Source organism: Arachis hypogaea, chromosome 9 (genome assembly GCF_003086295.3).
Source record: "Arachis hypogaea cultivar Tifrunner chromosome 9, arahy.Tifrunner.gnm2.J5K5, whole genome shotgun sequence".
NCBI classification, from domain to species: Eukaryota; Viridiplantae; Streptophyta; class Magnoliopsida; order Fabales; family Fabaceae; genus Arachis; species Arachis hypogaea.
The window spans coordinates 117,403,809-117,422,217 of record NC_092044.1 but is presented as its reverse complement, the minus strand read 5'-3'; the positions used below and the strand labels follow the sequence as shown (position 1 = coordinate 117,422,217).

General features: G+C 33.1%; 3 protein-coding genes across 3 annotated transcripts; 2 read left to right on the top strand and 1 right to left on the bottom strand.

The window, feature by feature from the left end:
- The first annotated feature begins 2,508 nt into the window (after positions 1–2,508).
- Positions 2,509–4,389, top strand: LOC112712487 (uncharacterized). The gene is made up of 3 exons (XM_025765384.3): positions 2,509–2,907; positions 3,505–3,669; positions 4,055–4,389. The coding sequence occupies exons 1-3, from the start codon at positions 2,608–2,610 to the stop codon at positions 4,151–4,153; spliced, it is 564 nt and encodes a 187-aa protein (XP_025621169.1). The 5' UTR covers positions 2,509–2,607; the 3' UTR covers positions 4,154–4,389.
- Positions 4,390–9,076: 4,687 nt separating this feature from the next.
- Positions 9,077–10,089, top strand: LOC112712486 (embryogenesis-like protein). Its single transcript, XM_025765383.3, has 2 exons — positions 9,077–9,587; positions 9,686–10,089. Exons 1-2 carry the CDS (start codon positions 9,217–9,219, stop codon positions 9,774–9,776), a joined length of 462 nt encoding a protein of 153 aa, XP_025621168.1. The 5' UTR covers positions 9,077–9,216; the 3' UTR covers positions 9,777–10,089.
- Positions 10,090–12,574: 2,485 nt separating this feature from the next.
- LOC112712485 (uncharacterized) lies at positions 12,575–16,644 on the bottom strand. The gene is made up of 2 exons (XM_025765382.2): positions 13,294–16,644; positions 12,575–13,125 (listed from the first exon to the last, which is right to left on the bottom strand). The coding sequence occupies exons 1-2, from the start codon at positions 16,154–16,156 to the stop codon at positions 12,743–12,745; spliced, it is 3,246 nt and encodes a 1,081-aa protein (XP_025621167.1). The 5' UTR covers positions 16,157–16,644; the 3' UTR covers positions 12,575–12,742.
- Between the last annotated feature and the right edge of the window lie 1,765 nt (positions 16,645–18,409).

The window sequence follows — 18,409 nt, the reverse complement described above, 5'->3', positions numbered from 1 at the left end:
ATTTATAAAATGTATACTTTTCTCTCTAATAACTTTTAAAAACCTCTTCTTTAACCCATTTTAAATTTTGTGTTAACTATGTCAATTTTATCCATTTTTTTTAAGAAAAAATAATTTTTTTTTACAAAAATTTAATTTTTTGTAATTAAATTTTGTTTATCAAAATATTATTTAACAAATTATTTTCTTAGTGACTAAATTATATTTTTACCAAAATATCCTTCAAATTTTTTTAAAAGATTAAGTTAGTTTTACTAAGATACCCTTCAATGAATGCATCCATGACCACATTGTTTTCGAATATGAGCTTAGACAGATAATTACTCTTTCTCAACTCTATCTTTAGTGCTCTAATATTTCGTAATTATATATACTGATTCTGTTTACATTACATGTCTCTCTCTTCCATGATTATTTTGTTGTTGGATATTGTTAGATTTTGCAGAACTGTGCAGAAACTTACCGTGCATCAGTATCTTGAAGCCTGAACATTACTAGTGATTCTACACGTCATTAGCAATGGTTGTTGTAAGTGTTTTTCTTGAATTCTTTCAATTCCACTTGATTGATTAACAGAATGTGAAATAGTAGCAAATGAAAACTAAAAAAACTTATAATAATAAGGATTTGCTATGCATTTTGCATTGGTATCATAAAAGTATATATAGTTCCTTTTTCTTATGAATTGAATTGTACAATTTCATTTCATACATCATCAAAATCTAAATAACATTGTTTGTTGAATAACATGGTTTACTCTCTATCATATTTTAGCCACTCTTCTTTTGGGGCTCAATGAGGTAACATTATCTTTTAGGTCCTCTCCTATTTTAATTTTTTTTGGAGATGATCGTCAGTCAATTCTGAGGGATTCAAGGATTTATTTTTGTTAGTCTTTGTTAGCAGTTTTATTTTAGCGTCTTCAGATTAATTTCATGATTCTATTTTAGTTAGGATTGGATTGTAGCAGATGGTCTAACTTATTAACTTTAGACCTTATATAATTTTGGACTCGAATTTTGATATACTTCGTTCTTATTGCGTCTTATTAAATTCTTTTGTTTGTGTGTCTGCTATTTAAATTCGGTATAGTACAACTATGGTTCATGTGGACGCTGACATCACTGTTATGCCATGTATAATTATAACTAATTATAATAATCACTTGAGGAAAAAAAAAATCCTGAGATTTGGTTGATTAATTCATTTATGCATTAAGCTTAAACTTTTTTCATAACTCCATTAGTTTATGAAAGGTACGCAAATCTCCTGCAAATTATTGACTACTTAAGGTTCAATCATCACGTTCAATCAAAATCAAAAACATGATTCTCTCCTGTGTTCTCACTTGTATATTGGTGAATGTATCCTAAGAAAATGAATAACGATTTCAGAATAGATCTTATTTATCATTATAGTACTCAAATTAATCTCGTCCGTTTTTTCAGTTGCATGTTAAATGGTGGGATCTAAAGTTTCATAATTGGTTTTTTAAGATGTTATTTATATATTAAAATTAGTCATTAATATATTTATATATAAATATATATAATTTAATTTATTTTTAATATATATTTATATTTTAATTTATATTTTATATTAGTGACCAATTTTATATACAAAGTCTTTTTTTTATATGCTTTGCATTCCAATCATTTAGCAATCCTCATTCTATAATTCATTCAATCATGAGGAAGCTTGCCGTGTAACAATATGATAATAACATGAATTATGCATGTCTATTAAAATAAAAACGTCTAATATAATAGTTATCAATAGCAAACGTGTTGGTGTTTTCTTTCTTATCATATTCCTAAAAGAAAAACCCAAAAAAATACCGATAAATTCTAATAGTTATTTACCTGTCATTGTCGCTTACACAGCCTCCAAATAAACAATAATAGTGTACACAGGACATAACAAAAGTAGAATCGAAAATTACTTTCATACTAATTAATAATATTGGAAGCATTTCAAGTGCACTGGGAGTACCGGTGCACCAGTTATTTTAACCGTTGATCTGAATTATAAAAAATATATATAATATATATTAATTCAGATCAACGGTTAAAACAACTGGTGCACCGGTACTTCTCGGTGCACTTGAAATGTTTCCAATAATATTAGCCAAGTACGAAATAATACAGGTGATAATTGTTTAAATGTCATGTCCCAAAATTCGTTCTTAGGGTAGTTTTCATGGTTGGTGTGAGCCAGAAGTGACGCTCATCCCAAATTTTCATGGTTATTGACACAAAAAACAAATAATATTAATTAAATTCAATGCACAAAATAAAAAGTTCAGTATATATTATTATATTTAAAAAAATATAAAGAAATAATTTTTAATTGATTAAAAAATTCAGTATATATTATTATTTAAAAAATATAAATAAATAATTTTTAATTAATCAATTTTAAATAATTATTAATTAATAACAACTAATTAATATAAAATATAATTTAAAAATATTTGTTAGTTTGCTATTAGTTAAACATACCCATCAAGAATGTATTTATTTCTATTCTGGTAGTATCAAAGCAACAAATTTCAATCCTCTAAACCCTATTCTTTCTCTTTCTCTCTCTTTCTTCCACCCGAGTCTAATGGCTTTGCACTCCCACATAGAGAGAGTTCTATGGAGCGAGGAGCAAATCTCTTGCCGGGTCACCAACCTCGCCGCCCAAATCTCTGCCGACTTTCGTGCGGTTTCTCCGCCGCCGGTGGCCGTTGGCGTGGCTACCGGTGCTTTCCTCTTTCTGGCCGACCTAGTTCGAAGGATTGAGCTCCCCCTTGCCGTTGATTTCGTGAGAGCCGAATCCTACGGTGCAGGAATACAGTCCAACTGTGCGCCCACCATTTCTTTGGATTTGAAAGTTGATGTCAAAGGCCGCCACGTCATCTTGGTATCACAGTTCCTTCTTCACTTAACCCTCTTATCTCTTTCTATATATACTTCACATTTGTGCATAGCTTTTCAATAGCACTATGATTATCAAGTAGCTATAAATACGTCAATATATAGTATGTAATTTCAATTCAAAGTTGATGTATTCTCTAATAAACTACAAAGATAAATTAAATTGAATTAAATTAAAGTTGCACCTTACAGTAAATATAATTAAGAAGAAATTTTACTTCAATGAAAATTCTGTTCCATAAAACGGTTTTACGTTGTCACTTTCATTATTATGAACTAATTATTATCAATTTGGAGTATTTGTTGACTTCATTAAATAATTTTTTGTTTTGATAACTTAAAAATAATTATAATACACAATTTTTTTTTTAAACCGAAAATTTAACACAATAAAGTGAAGCAATTAGAGTACATAGAGTACATAGACTCACTAGTCAAACAAATACAAATTAATCTAGAGTGATCTTCGACATTGCCATAATAACTAAGGATCAAGATCAGTCCACCTTTTTATAGTTCTTAATAGACCTGTTCCATAGCAATGATATTTTTAATATGAATAATATTACTGATTAATTATTAGGTTGAAGACATCGTAGATACAGGACATACTTTATGTAGAGTTATTGAACACTTGAAATCAAAAGAAGCATCCTCTGTGTCCGTGTGCACTTTCCTTGATAAGCCAGCAAGGAGAAAAGTTAATGTTCAACTAGTGGGTGAAGGCAAATTCTACAGGGGATTTGAGGTAACAAAGGACTCTCTTGTTCTCATATTAAATGATTGTCTGTGATTTTCATTTACAATTATGATAATGATCAATAAATCTGTGACTCAAAATTATGTATCCACAACCACATTGTTTCCAAATTTGAGCTGAGTCGAATGATTACTCATTCTCAACCTTTTCCACATTGCTTTGAATATTTCATATTCCAAGATCTAGAGATTGAGCTATCTTTAATTTTTCAGCGATTCAATCAGTGAATGTTGATGATTGTAGATTAGCATTTGAGTAACATGAAATGTTCTTATTTGATTACTAAGTACTAAGCAAGCTGCGTGAAATATGAGTTACGTATATAGATAAACTAATTTTGTTTACATTACATGTTTCTCTCTCTTCTATGCAGTGTCCAGACTATTTTGTTGTTGGATACGGGATGGATTTTGCAGAACTGTATAGAAACTTACCATACATCGGTGTCTTGAAGCCTGAACATTATCAATGATTCTACACATTATTAGCCACAGTTTTCTAAGCGTTTTTCTTGAATTCTTTCAATTCTACTTTTGGTGAACATAATGTGAAACAGAAGTAGATGGAAACTAGAATATTTTTTTTGTTATGCATTTTGAACTGTACGATTTCATTTCATACATCATCAAAATCTAAACAACATTGGTTGTTGAATAACATGGTTTACTGTAGCTAGATACTTGCAATAAAATATTAGGTACATACTAAGTTTGCAGCCTTGGAGCCTTGATGGTATTGGTAGTAACGACCCCAATCATAGTTGAGATAAAAACTATGACTTTTTACGCATTGGGGTCACCAGAGAGAATGATATGGTGTTAGTGATATTCACATTGCCAAATCCACCCATTCCCAAGACCTTCAACTTAATTGTTAATACTTTTCACCTTAGAGCCTTCATAGTTTCAAAATAACCAATATGTATTCATGTGAGTTAACCAACATTTGAAGCAAATCATCCTTTATATTGGAGCCTTGGAGGGAATAATATATACTTAGGTAGTCCAAAATGTGAAGTGATGTACATTCATACTCTATGCCTTACCCCAAATGAAAAGTAACTTCAAGATATGGCAAAGAAGATCACAACATTAACTTCCTCATAAATCTAAGATTTGATATGCATCATATCACAGATTTTATACAAATGGCCTCTCTAGTTGGAAAGCTTTGAAGTCCTCTTAGGTGGCCCAATAGTTGCCAAGTGTACTTTTAATTACTAATTCAAATCGTTATTCATGAATCAAGTAATGTTTTATGGCTTTGTTATAATTGAATCAAGGCAATTCGCATTGTAGTTTCATCATTCATCTGCCACAAAATATATTTTTTTTAATTAATTATCAATTTATGGTGAAAGAATCTGAATGTTAAAACAAAAATCATATTGAAATGCAAAAATAATAGCTGTCAATGCGAAGTAAAAGAGCTAGAGTTTAGAGAATAATTTCTGTTGGGAATTACCACTATTTGGTGTGAAAAAATTTCCAACAAAGGAGAAAAACAGACAATCAGCTAATTATATTAACATCCATGTTAAGAATAGTAACAAGTTTTTTGGAAGGGACAATCCAAGTAAATTTAGCACTAATTTTTCGAGCTTCATAGCTTGCTAGCCAACCCGCAGCCTTGTTAGATTCCCTTGACCCTTGAGATCCATTCAAAGTGCACACACCAAGAACAGATGAGAAGCTCCTGAATTTTGATAACAAGATCTAATCAGAGAATAACTCACATCTAAACACACTTTAGCAAGAAAGGGTCATAGGACAGTCCATAATCCATCCCCCATTTAAATATCTGAAAATACAACCAAACCAAGCTAAACTTTGATCAAGCACCACACTAAAATATTTATTATTTACACACAAAAATAAACTTATTTGCAAATTTAAAATTCCACTACCAAATTATATAGTTGATAATCATAATAAAATTTAATAATTTATTTTTCATGCTATAAGACTATAATAATAACATAAATAAAAAGTATTGATACCAGCTATTTCACTGAATTAATTCAATATACAAAAGAGTTTTTTTTATAGGATTTTGTTATAAATCTTTATTTTTAAATAAAAGTTATTATAACTTTAATTTCAAATATTTTTTTTTTGGCATATGGAGCAAGTTCGTTGCTCCCTCGGCAAGCCTTGTCATTTTCACAAGGTTCGCCGTCTCCTCAGCGAACTTTATGTAATGTGTAAAGTCATCGTACCTCTCAGCGAACTTTTAGTAGGCACCTCAATAAAATCCAACCGAGGCTGATCGTTCACAAAAATCACTACTAGTATCTCATTCTTCTCCCTATATTCTCATCTTCTGTTTACTCTATACAATGTTTGGAATTTTATTATTATCTATTCATTATAATGGTGAAATAATATATAATCAAGAGGGATCTATCGTGTTTAGTTCTGCTCAATTAGTATTTGTATACATACCACCTGAAGTCGAAAGTCTAACAGTGTTAAAAATTTTGATAGTGCATGTCATCAGTCAGCAACACATGAAAAGAATGAAAAAATCTACTATAGATATCTAATCAAAGTACATAACATTTTATTTTACAAAAGGTATATTCGTACTATTCACATATTATAATTATTATTATTAATTTATTATTTTTTATTTGATGATGGTTTTGATAAGATTTTATATTTTTGTAAATTAGGTATCGGTTACGTGATGATGAAGACATGCATCTTATTAGGATCTAACACAACTGTTGGACAAATGTTCATCTATTGGAGTTATTTGTTTTTTTAGTCAACTTGGGTGGAGAAACTTTTGTGGATATTGTTGATGATATCCCCTTAAGTGGGACAATTAGAAAAAGAATTAGAAGGACGATGGTTGACCTAAATATGCCACCTGAAGGTAGTCAAGAGAGGTCAAATGTCGTAGATTTTAATGATGGTATGATGCAAGCTGAAGTTAAAAGTCATTAGGGTTCTGCTATTAAAGACCCGATGATGGATCGCTATCAAGTTAACCTTGATGATGGTGAAGATACTGAGGTTGAATCAACGAAAATTCCGGATGAGGAGGAGAAAAGAGATAAACTACTTCAGTGAGATACAAATTACTTTGACACAGTTTGTCATTTTCTGACCATATGATTAGCTCGATCATTTTTCTACATTGAATCTCAAGACAATGACCTCAAATTATTTATTTAGTCAAGGAGGCCCCTAGAATGATCCCACCTATGAGTTTGAGATTGGGCAATAGTATGAAAACAAGAAGGAAGTTATTACAACAGTCAAGACGCATAATATTAAGAAAGCTGTGGAGTATAAGATACTAGAGAGTGTCCATGAAGTATATTGTATATTGCACTCATTTGAGTCTGGTTGTCAATGGAACATACGCATATCTTATCGCGAAAGCAGGAAAAATGGGAGGTGAAGAAATACAGTGGTCCTCATACTTGTATACAAATATCAATGGGTCAAGACCATGAAAGATTTGTCTCGAAGGTGATTGATCAAAGCAAATCCAACCATCATCCTAAGGGTTTTGCAAGGAAGTGAGGATAATCACTTTGGTTACAAGGCGTCGTATAGAAAGGTTTGACTTGCAAAATAGAGAGTCATTGCGAGTATATATGGATATTGGGAGAAATCATATAACATGTTTCTTCGTTGGTTATTCGCAATGCAGATGTGATTACCTTGTAGATTCATTACATTGCCTTTACTTATCTATGCTTAATTAATTCATGAGTTATATGTTATAACAAAAAGAGTTACCGCAGCAGGCGCTCCTCCGTCAGGTGCTCCTCCAACTGCCACAAACAAAATCATGAAACCAAATGAGATTGACAGTCTACTTACTTTGTGACTGTCTATTATGGGGTCCGGAACAACACCTAGCAGCTGCTGACAGAGGTCCACAATAGAGCGTCCATCATAAAACTACTCTCACCCATCAATGTAGTCGCTCACTAGATCTCCATCAATGTTGAGTTCTAACTGATATACCATGTCCTGCACGGTGATAGTCATCTTCCCACAAGACAGGTGAAAAGTATGAAACTCATGACGCCATCTCTCGATCAAAGCAGAGACTAATACCCAGTCATGGTCTCACTCTAGTATATATGCCACATGCTCAAATCCTGCTTGTCTAAAGTATGTCCGTATCTCTTTGGGAGAATGTTATAGTAAATTCTTTCTCATATGTAAGATCCAAGAACCCTACAAAACAAAAATCAATAAGTCTCACGAAACGGAAGTCACAAATAATAAGATGAATTTTAAATATATAAAAAAACATAAGTTATAAGATATACTAATCGGCTAAGTTGGCCAGCAATATAATCAATCCAATATATTTTGTAAAAGGTATCTTCGTACGCTAACATATTTTACGCTATCAAATTGCACTATAATAGAATAAATTATTAGAATAAAATAATTTAAAATTCACTAATTTGTTATCAAACATATTCGAAATAATTATAAAATCCTAAACGATAATTTTACCCTAAACCATAATCATTTCAAATAAAGCAATAATTTAAATAAAATAATTTAAAATTAACTAACTTATTATCAAACACATTAGAAATAAATCTAAATACCTATAGACCATAATGAGTTAAAATGAAACAATAATCTAAATAACATTTTTCACTAACTAATTATATCATTTAATTATTAAACTAACATGAAAATTTAATCTAACTAAATAAACATGTTAAATTATAAAATGATACAACAATAAATTAAATTCAAAAGGAATAGAAGAATAAAATTACCTAAAATTGACAAATTAAAGATATAAAAAGATAAAAAAATAACCAAAATAAAAAATAAGATAAAAGAGGATGAGAGTGAATAGTAAAAAGTGAAAAGAGAAAACTTAGAAGAGGACTATAAATTTTTATATTTAGAGAATTGGAGCTTTGGACCAACTTGCTTGAAGTTCATCGAAAAGTACGGTCGTCGAAGGAGACGGCGAACCTTGTGAAAATAATAAGGTTCGCCTAGAAGAACAATAAACTTGCTCCTGACGTCAAAATAAAAATTAGATATTTAAAATTAAAGTTATAATAATTTTATTTTAAAATAAAGATTTTTATTTTATTATAAAAAAAATCTATTTTTCATATGTAAAAATAATTATGTATTATCGTATTTAGTAAAAATAATTATTTTTTAAATTTAATATTAAAAAATTTATTAAATTTGTTTATATTATTATATTAATACTATATCATCAAAATTATATTCTTTAGAAAAATGTCAAAATGTTAGTAAGATGTATTGTATTTAACTAGTAGTTAATTAAAAATATTAAAAAAATATAGACTAAAATTATATTATTAAATTATTAAATTTAAAAAATTTAAGTCATGACTAAAAATATTAGTAAAAAATAATAAATTCTGCCGGCTAATTATCTTTAAAGATTTGGAAAATAAAATAAAAAAATTGTTGGGGAACTTTATTCCGGTGTGGGTGCTTCCGTCTTCCTTCAATAACCATCCGCTTCTGCAACTGCGAACGCACACAACACACCAAAAAAATGAATCAGCGACGCGCCACCATTTCACTCTTCAACTCCTTCCTCCGAATCAGATACCCTCTTCGCCCATCTACAACAACGCGTACTTCGCCACTTCCCTTCTTCGTAACTAATTCAACCTCAAAGCCCCAATCTATCCGCACAATCGCACCTATGGTTTGGCAAAATCCTCGAAGTTACAGCGGTGGCAGTTGCAATGACTTGGATCACAACAAGGAGGTGGACGCCATCAATCTCAAGTTTGCGGAAGCCAGGGAAGAAATCGAGACGGCGTTGGAGTCCAAGGAAACCGTCTACTTCGATGAAGAAGCCGAGTGCGCACGCGCCGCCGTCAAAGAAGTCCTCGGAATGTTCGATGGCTTGTTGGCCAGGTTGTTATATTTAGTTATTTCAGTTATAAGTTAGTTATTATTTATTTAACGAGTTGTGCATAGAAGCAGGTTTTTATATTGTTCTTGTTTTGGTGCAGGTTGTCGGAGAAGGAGAAGGGGGCTCTGCAGAGATCCATGGGTCTCAAGATTGAGCAACTGAAAGCAGAGCTGAAACAATTGGATGAGTAACATAGTAAGAGGTTTTCTTGTTCCATTATGGGATGCTGCTACTAGTTAAAACTTAATAGAGTTTTTGTGATCGGAATTCCAAAATTGTAGCTGAAGTAATGTTTCTTAGTATGATGTAGTTTTTGAATAAATTGATCGAAAGCCGGCTCCTCCACACGAGTTGTTTGTGAGGGGGATGATGGAGGTTCTTTGCATTTAAAGGACCATTGTTATTCTTTTTGAATATTGACATTGTATTTGCATCTGTACTTGTATTATTAGTATGATGATATGAGCTTCATTTAACATTATATATAAACTCAGTTTAGATGAACTTCTCTTTTCTCATAATTCAATTGAGTGAATGGGATTTTGGTTATAGTGATTGAACAGGTGGAAAAATTAGTTGATTGAGATGTTAACAGCACCATAGGAATGACCAAAAACAGTAGAAGACAATGTTATTATGCTACTTATTGAAGTGATCATACTATCACATTCTTTATCTGTAAACAACTTCACTTGCCGTTTAGATCCCTATAACCCTGTGTGACACTTGTTTTTCTGCATATTTTTTTATGCCTGGGATTAAAAACCAGATAATCTTCTTATAAATTATTGGAAATCAATATTTTGTCTCATTTAAATGTAAACTTTTGAATATTCTTTAAGAAACCTGTATATGTTTACTGCATTGTAGAGCCGAAAATTTGTTCAAGACTTCAATCCTCAATTCTTCGGTATTAACGCACCACTTGTAGCTGTTCAAGTTGTTGCTAGCTACTTGTGTATGTACTATATGGTTAACATACTATAATTATCCAAACTGTGGGTTGAACAAATGTGATATATGCATAATCTATGTAACCTGGAGTGTCCTAGATTCATTTATCAACAATAACACAAACATATCTCTACAATCCTAGTTGCATTGGCTTTAATCCAATTACTTAGTATATTAATAAAGAAGGAAAGTGTGACTTGTGCCACATTGCACTATGGTGTTGTGAATTTCATGTAGTACTGTTATGAGCATTTGAACTCAACCCCAGGCCTGTAAGTATTCAGCTAGAAATTACTTATAGCCTCCAATCCTATGCTTGTCAAACTTATAGGGCAGACTTATGAGTTACCGGCAACCTGCGAGTTTGCCAATAGCTTTTTGTCTCGTAGGTTATGTTTGTGAGTTGGGAGTTTTTAAGAGAAATCACACTTCAAAACCTGCAAAATAAAACTAAGACCTATTTAGGGTCCAATTATTTATCGTCCCCACCTCGTGTAGGCCCTTTGCATGCAGACTTGCCTTCTACTAAACTGGTGGTGGCTGACAATGCTTGCTGACAGTCTCTTCTTTTCGTTCTTATCATGTTCTTTCTGTTTCTGTAACAACACCCATGTCCCTTTTCTTGTTAAAACTAGATTCTGACAGAAGCTGTTAGATATTTATATCACAATGAAAATTCTCTAAGCAGCCTGGTGCACAAGTATTCCACGTTAACACAGGATCCGGGAAAGAGCCGCACCCAATGGATGCAATGTACACAGCCTGATAACTATATCAATGACTGTTTTCATGGCTTAAACCCGTGATTTTGAGCTCACACAGAGACAACTCAACCGTTGTTCCAAGGCTCCCCTTCATCACAATGAAAATTATTTCAGAATAATACATTAGGTGACAATGTTGAACCATTTGATCAAAGTGTAGAGCAAATATCGATAATATAAAAGTTAAGCTTAATGTTGAATCAAAATTTTTGTTCATGAAAGATCTGAGTATCTGAATTCTAGGTAAATTACAAGTTGCGTATTGTTTCTTCAGATAATGAAAGAAACATGCCAACTTGCCTCGTTTTGGTTTTTTGTTACTAATGTGTCAAAAATCGCTATCTTATAAACTGTTGGAGACAATAAATACAGGACAAGATATGATAATGGAAGCAAACTGGTGAACATGGCTATTCTGCCTTTTGACCAACATTGTCTTAAAAACCAAAACAAAGGAGGGGAGAAGGTTTTGGATTATGTGAACTGTGAAGTGGGAGACAAATCTAGTGTCAACTGAGGCATGTGGGAGAAGGGGAAGGAAGCATGGCTTGTCTCCTTACAAAAATGGAATTCTGGCCCCCACCAACCTTAGCCCTGAAATAACATGTATCATGTTCTTGTATGTTTTAATCATCATTACTTTCTTACTCCTTATCCTTGCATCATTGCCTACACTGTATACTTTCATTGCATTATTGAAAATTGAGTTTGCTCCATCAAATTAAAATACTTTGCATTAATTTTTTTTATTTTTATTTTTTTGAAGTAATAATCTCCTGAAACTATGGTTCTTATAAATACATTTGAATAAAAACAGACGAAAGTTGATTCTGCATGAACGAAACATCAGTTATCCCTTATGGACCTTGTCCCCTCCTTTCTCTACCAGAAACAAACCATTAATTTAGTCTAAAGAAAAGTGTTTGTTGTGTTTTTGGGTCATAAAGAATTTTGTTTTTTCCCTTTCTAGCCGTCCAGCCCCACATACCTTTCGGCTCTCTTGTACCTTTCTTCTATGAAGAATATGTGAGGAAAAAAACAAGTTGTGGAAATTAATTATTTTCACAGAATCAGCAGAACTTGAGGTATTAATACTGGACCATTCAACCAGCAAAACGACACCTCTAGGTTCAACAATTCATTATGACATGCATATGATTTTGAAGATTGATGATATGAGAAATCATGGATATGCAGAATTAAAATGTGGCAAAACATAAGTTACTACAAACTGCTGCTACTACTACTATCACTGCTACACATACAGCAGATAAACTAATGATATCTATATATCTAAAAACTGTACAACAATAGCCGTTTTAAGTCACTACTCTCAAGTTCACATAATACATCATCTTGTTTTCATCTTGTGAGAGATGAGAATCAATCACTAGAGGATAAAAACCATTGCAAGTGAAAGAAAGGAAGAGGGAAAAAAATTAGCTTTGATTTGAAGGGTGCTTTATTAGAGGTTGAGAGGTTTTGCCCATCTCTTCAGGCTGGCTCTTCACCTCCATTAGCAATGCAACCACTTCCTTCATCGTGGGACGTTCTGATGGCGAAGAGTTCACGCAAAACATGGCAATTCCAAGTGTTTGGAGCATCTCTTGCACCATTTGATCTGGTAGACCTTGGAGTTTTGTGTCTAGTATTGACACAGCTGGTTCAAAGCTCCCCATTTTCCTCTTCACCCACTCAACTATGTGTTGTCCATCTCCGACATGGGATTCGACGGCACTGCGCCCGCTTAGTATCTCCAGCAGAACCACTCCGTAACTGTAGACGTCACTCTTCTCAGTTATGTTCATTGAGTAGCCATACTCTGCCATTGTGATTAATGTGAATGGAAGTTAGAATTTAAACCAGCAACAACAGATCAGAAAACTTATGTTACTAATACTTATAATCTCATATACTATTAACTTTAATAATCTGAGATAAATACTCTAATGCCATTTATTTTGTAAAAAGTAAGGTAAAAAACACTTGCCTGGGGCAATATATCCATAAGAACCAGCAACTCTAGACATTGCCTGATGATAACTTGGTGAATTCATCAGCTTTGCAAGACCAAAATCTGCGAGATATGCTTCATATTTGGAATCTAGAAGTATGTTATTGCACTTGACATCTCTGTGAAGAATGGGAGGGACACAATCATGATGAAGGTAAGCAAGACCCTGAGCTGTTCCAACAGCAATCTTGTATCTGGTTTCCCAGTCTAAGTTCCTGTTCCCTTGCAAGAGCTGTCTCAGATTACCATTTGGAATGAAATTGTAGAGAAGAAGCTTGACACTCCTGTTAGAACAATAGCCCAGTAGCCTCACAATGTTTCTGTGCCGGATGTATCCGAGAATCTGAATCTCTACGGCGAAAGAGTCCAGTGTTTCATCTTCTTTGCTAGCTTTCCATAGCTTTTTCACTGCTATCAACTCCCCATTAGGCATCTCAGACTTGTAGACAACACCGGAGCAACCCTTCCCGATCACATTTTCATCCTTCAAGCAATCCAAGATGTTATCTATGGTGAAGTTTAGCTTTTGAAATGGGATAAAGGTCCAAGGATATGAGAAATCCTCAGCTCCTGATGTGGACGCCAATGCCCCCAAAGATTTTTCCACTGTATACCTGTTACTACGAGTTGCTATAATCCAGGATGCAACAGCAATTATCACAATTGAAGCTAGAATCACAGTTACGAAAGCTATGGTTTTCGCAGATTTTATACCATTTCTTTGAATCAGGCTTGAAGAACACGTATTGCCATCAATGGACTGGCATAGAAGGGGGTTCTGAAGGCATGAGTTAAAAGAAAGAGTTCTGAAGAATGGAGTTACTGGGATAGGACCTGAGAAATTGTTGTACGAGATATTGAGGGAAGTGAGACTGGTGAGAGAACCAAGAACCTTAATTCCTCCATAAAACATATTATGAGAAAGATCAAGTGATTGTAACTGTGTCAAAGCAGACATTGACTCTGGGATTTCTCCTGTGAATGAATTCGAGTTTAAGTCCAAACTAATGGTTAAGCTTGTAACATAACCAATCTCAGAAGGTATGTCACCAGAGAGATTGTTGTAACTCAAATCAAGAAGAGTTAGCTTCTGCAAATTCCTAATAGATTTTGGGATTGATCCTGTGAGTAAATTATTGTTGAGGATGAGCTTGTTCAAATAACTGAAGTTTCCAAAGCTCCAAGGAATTCCACCTGTCAAATGGTTTCGACTTAGATCAAGCTGCTCCAAGTTTGCAAGCTCCCCAATCTGAGACGGAATTTCGCCGGTTATGTGGTTGTTATGCACATCTAAGAGCTCAAGAACTGTTATGTTGGCAATCTCTACTGGTAAGCTTCCAGAGAAGTGATTCATGTACAAGTCAAGAAACACCAGGTTCTGTAATTGGCCTATTTCTTTAGGAATGTTCCCTAAAAGCTGGTTTTCTCCGAGCCGTAGTCTCACCAAAGATTCACAATCTGCAACACTTGATGGCAACTCTCCTGTCAAAGAATTTCCAAGAAGCAAAAGTTTACTCAGCTTCTTCAAGCTGAAAATCTCTTCCGGGATTGAACCTGTGAGCTTGTTCCTTGAAAGGTCAAGCGAAAAGAGTTCTGTGCAGTTCCCAAAAGAGGGTGGTATGGTTCCAGAAACTGAGTTACCCCACAAGAAAAAACTCTGCAAGAATTTTAACTTCCCAACCTGCCAAGGGATTGAACCTGATAACTGATTCTTGTCAAGCTGAACAGTAGCAAGGCTTGTGCAGTTTCCCAACTGCCATGGTATTTTCCCTGAGAGGGAATTGTCTGATAAATGAAGCTGTTCCATAACCACAAGCTTCCCAAAATCCTCAGGTATTTCACCAGTGAGTTCATTGGAAGAGGCATCAAACACCACAAGTGATGAACAGTTAGAAATCTCAGCTGGTATTGACCCAGATAATGCATTCCCCCAAAGAAGCAAACTTGTGAGCTTTTGCAGCTTCCCCAACTGAGGAGGAATAGAACCAGTGAGCTTGTTCATGTGCAAATAAAGATTTCTCAACTCGGAACAGAGCCCGAGTTCCGGCGGTATTGAACCGGAAACATCAGTGTCATAAAGTGCTAGAGTTTGAAGATTGATCAAGTTCCCAAATGAAGAGGGAATGGAACCAGAAAGTCCAGTGGCAGCTGCACCAAATATGGTGAGGTTTGTGAGTAGTCCTAACTGTGATGGAATCTCTCCAGTGAGGTATGGATTTCCACCAATCCTAAACTGCTGTAGAGATTTCAATGATCCTAACTGTGATGGTATTGAACCGTTAAGGAGATTGTCTTGCAGGCACAGAACTTGGAGTGAGGTAAGGTCAGCAAGATGCTGAGGAATGGTTCCTGTGAGTTTGTTTGAGTTCAAGAAAAGGAACTGAAGTGAAGAGAGGTTTCCAAGTTCATTAGGAATGGAACCTGTTAGAGAGTTTGATGAGAGGTCAAGGAGTTGGAGATGGGAGAGTTGACCAAAAGAGGGAGGGATTTGGCCAGAGACATTGGTGGAAGAGAGGTTGAGAAGTTGCAGCATTGACAAAGAAGAAAGCTGGGGAGGCAAATAGGTAAGGTTGAGGAAAGTGTCAGGGATAGAAAGGGAAATTACTCTGCTTTGTGGGGAGCATGTAACACCCTTCCATGAACATGGTGTTGAGCTTGAAGGGTTCCATGAAGAGAGAAGTGAGGAAGATGCTGATGATGATCTTTCAGATGCAGAAACAAGAGAAAGAAGTGCTTGTCCATCAGGTGAGAGGCAAGTACTCATTTCCATCTTTGTTAATGTGAGACACAAGAAGAATAGCAGCAAAGTTGTAACACTGTTTGGAACAGTATGTTCCATTTGGATTTTGAAAAGGAAAGAAAGAGAAAAGAAAAATGAGTTGGTGGTGGATGAAGACTACTTAAGAACTCAACTGGGATATGTTGTAGCTATTGAAGATGGTGGCGGTTATGGAACTGAAACTGATGAAACTGATACAAGTCAATTTAGGAGACAAGATGCATGTGAAGATGATGCTTAAGTTTCACACAAACGTTTTCAAATGGAGCCATGTGAAAGTTTGAAACTGCTGCTGCTTCTTCTGATGCTGTTGCTGCTATATGCTAATGGTGGCATTCACAGCCATATAAGTTGTGGCACTTTTAGAGAATGCACCATTATTGGTTTCCATCGCGTGGAACTAACTGCATTTAGGTAATGAGTTCAGCTTTATGGTGGTGGTGGTGGTGGTGGTGGTAGTGGTGGTGGCTGATATTTCTTTTTTGGAGTTGAAAGTGCTTTGAAAAACTCCCAAGCTCTCAGTTATAATATCTTTGCAATTATACCAAGGTTTGTTTTTTTTTATATATATATATATAGATATATTGCATTGGTTTGGCTGAATGAAGGGGTTGGGTACATGTACCAAATTGACCTTCATTATTTAGTAAATAATGTAATGTTATTTTCATAAGCAATATTTTCGCCCCCTTTAAATATAAGACGTCTAAAACAGACACCAAATTACAGTTGTAGATCAGTTTGTATGAAAAGGGGGCTGCATGAATAGGGACAATGTTGATGGTATGCGGGAGAATTTAATTTTGATATAGTATTATTATAAAATTATTTTATATGTGTATTTAATTGTATAATGTTACATTAATAAAAATAATTATTTTTTATATTTATTACAAGAATGATTATCTAAAAAAATAGTTATAATTATATGATTATATAAAATATTTTATACTATCAGTATATCAAAATTAAACTCTTGTAAAAATTTAGATAAAATTCTATTTTAGTGCATAGTATTTGACTATTTGAGTTGAATTTTAATTTATTTTTTAAATATTTTATTTTTATCTTAAATATTTTATTTTTTTATATTTTTTCTATTATTATTTATAATTATTTTACACATATATTAAAATCAACTATTAATATAAAATATATGTTAAAATACAAAATATATATTGAGAATAAATTAATAATACGACAACTTATTTTAATGTACAAATAATATTTTTAATTTTTAAATATGAGAAACAAAATAAAGTCTTAATTTAGAATTTAAAACGGTGAAAATGAAGTGGTTTTTTATTGTTTGGGCTCACATTCTCTTTCCGTTTGTTGTCTAATACCTTTCTTTTTTTTGCTCTCATCATGCAAAATAAGTATCATTTATTAAGTGGGTTGGTCTAGTGGTTAACTCAATAATCTGCTTAAGCAAGTATTTTTGTGCATACAGTAATTTATTGGCCAACGACAAACTCTTAAATAGAGTTTAGTACCGTCACGGATTAATTTTTGGCCTATCGAGTTGAGAGATACCGTGAAAAACAAAAAAAAATCATTTATTATATAATTAAATGTATATAAAAAATTACTTATTAATTAATCATCTATATATAATACACATGCGTGGATGCATGGTAGTTAATTTTGGATATTTACATGACATTTTTAAAAAGTATAGCTATCGTTGTTCAAATGTTTAATATTTAGGAAGCAGTGGGGTTTCCATGATTGTTCTTGTATCCGCTTTGTTGATTGAGATAAGAAAACAAGCCAATATTCTCGCATTACATTGATGAAATTCTCTGAACCCATATATATGTCACGGAAAATTTTTTGAAATAAAATAAAAGAAAAAAAGAAATTTGAATGCTCCGCCTCCTAACTTCCTTTCCTGATTTACATATAAATCGGTGTGCGACTGTGGGTAGGGGTGGAAAAAGGCCAGGCGGTCTGTCAGGGACCTGCAGTCTGGCCTGTGTTTGGCCTGGCTTGTTACAAAATAGGTACAGGTTCAGACTCTTTTAAAAGCCTTAATACATTAATAGGCCAGACTCAGACTCACTATTAGCTTTATAAATCTGTCTGTCTGGACCTGTTAAAATATAATTAAATATATAAATAATTATTTATTATTAATAAAATTATGAGATATTTTAAATTTATTATATTTTATTATAAATATTTGTGTATATTTTAAATATGTTAAAGTTTAAAATTTTTTATAAATATTAAATATATGACATATTACATATAACTATTTTTATTAAAAAATAATTTTTTTAAATAATAATTTTATTTTTATAAAAAAAA

Coding starts and splice junctions, on each gene's coding strand:
- LOC112712487 (XM_025765384.3), top strand. CDS start 2,608: ATGGCTTTGCACTCCCACATAGAGAGAGTTCTATGGAGCGAGGAGCAA. Junction 2,908..3,504: donor AAGGCCGCCACGTCATCTTG/GTATCACAGTTC, acceptor ATTAATTATTAG/GTTGAAGACATCGTAGATAC. Junction 3,670..4,054: donor AATTCTACAGGGGATTTGAG/GTAACAAAGGAC, acceptor TCTTCTATGCAG/TGTCCAGACTATTTTGTTGT.
- LOC112712486 (XM_025765383.3), top strand. CDS start 9,217: ATGAATCAGCGACGCGCCACCATTTCACTCTTCAACTCCTTCCTCCGA. Junction 9,588..9,685: donor TTCGATGGCTTGTTGGCCAG/GTTGTTATATTT, acceptor GTTTTGGTGCAG/GTTGTCGGAGAAGGAGAAGG.
- LOC112712485 (XM_025765382.2), bottom strand. CDS start 16,156: ATGGAACATACTGTTCCAAACAGTGTTACAACTTTGCTGCTATTCTTC. Junction 13,126..13,293: donor TTATGGATATATTGCCCCAG/GCAAGTGTTTTT, acceptor TCACAATGGCAG/AGTATGGCTACTCAATGAAC.